This window comes from Primulina tabacum, chromosome 16 (assembly GCF_025594145.1).
Source record: "Primulina tabacum isolate GXHZ01 chromosome 16, ASM2559414v2, whole genome shotgun sequence".
Lineage (NCBI taxonomy): Eukaryota > Viridiplantae > Streptophyta > Magnoliopsida > Lamiales > Gesneriaceae > Primulina > Primulina tabacum.
The window spans coordinates 21,631,952-21,636,258 of record NC_134565.1 but is presented as its reverse complement, the minus strand read 5'-3'; the positions used below and the strand labels follow the sequence as shown (position 1 = coordinate 21,636,258).

The 4,307-nt window shown below is 39.1% G+C and overlaps 1 protein-coding gene across 1 annotated transcript; it reads right to left on the bottom strand.

Moving 5' to 3' along the window:
• Nucleotides 1-450: 450 nt before the first annotated feature.
• Nucleotides 451-1,473, bottom strand: LOC142528403 (uncharacterized). Its single transcript, XM_075633448.1, has 2 exons — nucleotides 1,410-1,473; nucleotides 451-974 (listed from the first exon to the last, which is right to left on the bottom strand). The coding sequence occupies exons 1-2, from the start codon at nucleotides 1,471-1,473 to the stop codon at nucleotides 451-453; spliced, it is 588 nt and encodes a 195-aa protein (XP_075489563.1).
• Between the last annotated feature and the right edge of the window lie 2,834 nt (nucleotides 1,474-4,307).

Sequence of the window (4,307 nt, the reverse complement as noted above, 5' to 3'; positions counted from 1 at the left end):
CTGGAGCATTAGCCAATCCAAAAGGCATCACTAAAAACTCATAATGCTCATAACTCGTTCTGAAAGCCGTCTTATGCACATCTGTCTCTTTTACTCTTATCTTTGAAAATACCTAAGCTCCTTGCAATTGATCAAACAATCTTTGATTTGGAGTAATGGATACTTATTTTTCACTATCACTCTATTCAGCTCCCTGCTATTCAGCTCTCTGTAATCGATGCACTAGTCTCATGCTCCCATCCTTTTTCTTCACAAATTGTGCTGATGCGCCCCATTGAGAGAAACTAAGGCGAATAAATCCCTTGTCTAGCAGCTCTTGAATTTGAATCTTTTAATTCTTTCATTTCAGCAGGTGCTAGGCGATACGGTGCCTTAGAGATCGGCACTGTATAAGGCATCAATTCAATAACAAATTCGAACTCTCGCTTGGGTGGGATAACAGAAATATCGTCAGGGAACACTGTCCGGAAAGTCCTTGACAACCTCCACATCCACGATCGATCGACTGTCAGTAGTGGGTACAGATATAATACTAGCAAGAAAACCTTGAAAGCCTCTTCGGATAAGCTTCTTTGCACGAATGCATGAAATGATATACGGCATTTGATTGTTTTGTGCAGTCTCAAAGATTAATGCTTTCTCATTGTGCGGTCTAATAGATACTGACCTCCGCCGAAATTCAATAGTATCCCCATTCAATGTGATCCAATCCATGCCCAAAATAATATCAAACTCGGGCATTGGTAATACAATAAGGTCCGCCCATTTAACATTCTTTTTCAATTTGAGTTCCACATCCTTAAACATGCTTGTAGAGACCATATATTCTCCAGAAGGCATTGTAACTCTAAATCCCGACACTACGTTAACTGGTAAGATTCTCAATTGCTTCACGAACAATTCATATATGAAAGAATGTGTAGCTCCAGAATCTAGCAAAGCGTAAGTAGCTATGCCCACTAACAAAATTCGTCCTGATAATATTTGCATTATACTCGATTAAGGCCATAAAATTTAGAAATTTCATATCATCTAGGCCCTTTCTTGTCTCCCATATTAGTATTACAACCCCTTCAATTTCGAAAATTTCCAAGTGACCCCTTAAATTTCAAAAATTTGCAATTTAGTCCTAGGAAATTTTGAATTTTGCTATTTTAACCCCTTAAAGTCTTTAGAATTATACTTTGTTTTCCTCAATTATTTTCGAAAATTACTATTTAGTCCTTTAAGTTTTCAATCTTCTATTTGATCCCCATGGCTAATGCTTGCAAAAATTCTATGCCTAATACCTTAGAATATTAAACAAGCAATTCTAAATCATCAAGTTCAATGCATCTCGATTTAGTTCTAGCATTCATGCTTTTATCTCAAGCAAGAAAGCAATGTAAACGCTTAAATAGTCAGAGTACCTGTAACAACCGTATTATCTGGCTCCGCTTGCTCAGCATGCATAATGTAAGCCCTTCTAGTCATGGGTGTTTAATCTTTGGGTAATCACCAGCCTTATGCCCCGTTCCTCTGCATTTGAAGCACTTGTAGGTGCCACAAATGCACTTGCCGTAGTTATGGCGATCGTACTCCTTACAAAGTGGCCTCTCAGCAGTTTTCGGGACATTTTCTTTAGGTGGTTGTCCTGGTTGTTTGTACTGTCATGGCCGCTTTGGTGGTCCCGTTAACGGCTTCTTGTTCTGCTGACTTGATTGCTAGGCACGAATCCTCTTGAACTGTATCTCCTAGTCAATATCCTTCAGAGATTTTTCGGCTCGATAAGCTTTAGCAACGGTAGTAGTATAGTCAATTCGGATCAGTCAGCATCACATCTGGACCGATCGTTGGCCTCAATCCATCGAAGAAATATCGTACGTCTCCGCAGCATCATTGAAAATCAAGGTCAAAAAATGACACCCCCTATCAAACATCTGCACAAACTCAGGCAACAGTAAAGTCCTCCTGGTGGAGACTCAGTAAACTCTCTCTTCAACCTCGAACGAACGTCGGTAGTGAAATATTTATCATAGAATATCCTCTTGAAATCCTCCCAAGATAGAGTCGAAAAATTCACCCCTCGCTCCGTTCCCTCCCACTATAAAGAAGCGTCGCCTTTCAGCGAATAGATGGTACAAAGAACTCGGTTAGCGTCCCCATATACTTAAATATCACCTCTAAAGATCTAATCCATCCCTCAGCCACAAATGGATCAGTAGTGCCAGAAAAATCCGCACGGTTCATCCTCCTAAATCGCTCACAAATAGCTTCCGGTCGGACCCTCGCACCTTTTCCCACGCACTGCACTAGTAAACGAGCCAAACCGACTAGTACACGGCACTAGCATCTTGATTAGGTGGAGACTTTAGAATTTCCTCCTCCTGCCTATCCTAGTTATTATTAAGAAGAACCAGTCTAGGAGGCATCTCTGTACAAATAGCCCATACCACGTAACCAACATGCATTTAACATTTTAAATGAAACATGCATCTAACATCTATATCATGTAACATAAAAGCATTTAAAGTTCAACATATAAAATCTAAAGCAGTAAAAACTCACAGACTTGATGCTTGACTTCTTGAGCTTCTCCGAGTGGCAGTAACACAACCCTTTAGGGATCATTGGCTCTGATACCAACTGAAACGTCCATTACTTTTAAACCTTAAAATCCTATTATTTTTTTTAAACATAAAATTCGAAAGTAGTATTTAAAATGACTTAACATCCCAACATCAAAAAATAATTTAATATCTAAAAATTTAAACTGCAAAAAATCCTTAACTCGTCAATTAACAAAATTTTATGTCAACCATTTAACATGATCAACACTAACTTCAAAATAAAGCATAAAAATCTCTAATTAAATCATTAACAAAATCTTTAAAACTTTGACTATCAAGCTAATACGGAAAATAATGTCCATCGGGAGTGTACTGTCGGACTCGATCCACTCAAGCGTCAGCGCCTCCCTCAATATCATCCTCACATGCAATATTAAAACCTAGTGAGTGACTAACAAATAATACACATACAAGCACATGAATCAAAAATCATACTTCTATTCAAAAAAAGCTATCATAAATTTGAACGCATAATTTAATCGTAAATCGTCAAATCATAAATCTTTCAATCATTTATCATTTTGTGTGAAGTTTGATCCTTGAAAGTGACTAGCTTTATCGTTTGGTCGACTGATCAGTCTTAGCTGACCATGGCTCATGGGGACGGACACTAGGCACCGAATTAATGGAAATACGATCGTTGGGCTCTCTCTGGAGCCTTCTCCCGTAAACGTGCTCCCTCCGGAGCCTTCTCCCTCACGATATTCTCAATAATCATATATCATATCTTTTTTGTCATAGTCAATTCGCATCATTCAAAAAATATTTTTCTTTTCTTTTTAATCATAAAATATTGCGTCCTTCCGAAATTCGTAAAATAGTATTTTAACAGTAAAAATTGCTCTTATCATAAATCATAAAATCTCATATTTTCATCGTAAATGTTTTAAAATATCATTTAGCTTGCATTATGATTTTTCGGGACACTGCCAAACTTTTTTGTACTACCTAGGTGTAAAATGAACGTTTTGCCCCTGGACCCAAAAATTCTTGATTTTGACTTTTTCTCACTTTTACTGACTAGAGCATATCCAAAATAATATTTAATCTTAAATTTGTTTTTTATATTTTTATTTAACATAAACTCGAGACTTCCGAATTATTTTCTTAATTACTTATCGTAAAGCGTTTTAATCCCAAACTAATTCAAACATAAATATTTTAAATCCCAAACTTTAACCATGAACTTCTAATGCCTAAATTACCCTCGTGAACCATGAACCGACCCCTGTGGACCATGATTCGAACGACTTCTTCTCCTAGCCTAAAAACCGACCCTTGCCTATAGCCACGGCTCAATTTCATCGAGCCACCACCGAGCCTTCATGGACCTAACCCTTACCAGCCACTCATGGACACTTACAGACTTAGCCTATCCCAGTGCACCAGCCCCTAGCCCATAGCCAAGTTGTGTGCTTCCGTCTTTTCCCTTGATCGCGGCCCTCACCAACCAAGCCACAATGGACCATGGCTGCACCAGACCTACCCTCGACCCTGAACCATCTTTCCTAGACCTTCCTGGACCAACCTAGCCTGCCCTAACCGAGCCGTGCCTCTTTCTTCCCTGAACAAGATGTTCTTGTGCCTTAGACTCTCCTAGGGTTTGCGCGTAGCTTCCTTCACCGAGCCAAGATTCCAGCACATCCTGGACTCCTCCAAACCTTGCGTTGCAGCCAGCACATGTCCCTGCCCGAGCTT

What these genes read in the sequence shown, in the direction of transcription:
- LOC142528403 (XM_075633448.1), bottom strand. Translation starts at nt 1,473, where the DNA reads ATGACTAGAAGGGCTTACATTATGCATGCTGAGCAAGCGGAGCCAGAT. An exon ending in AGATAATACGGTTGTTACAG is followed by an intron (nt 975 to 1,409) that starts GTACTCTGACTA and finishes AAATATTATCAG; the next exon opens with GACGAATTTTGTTAGTGGGC.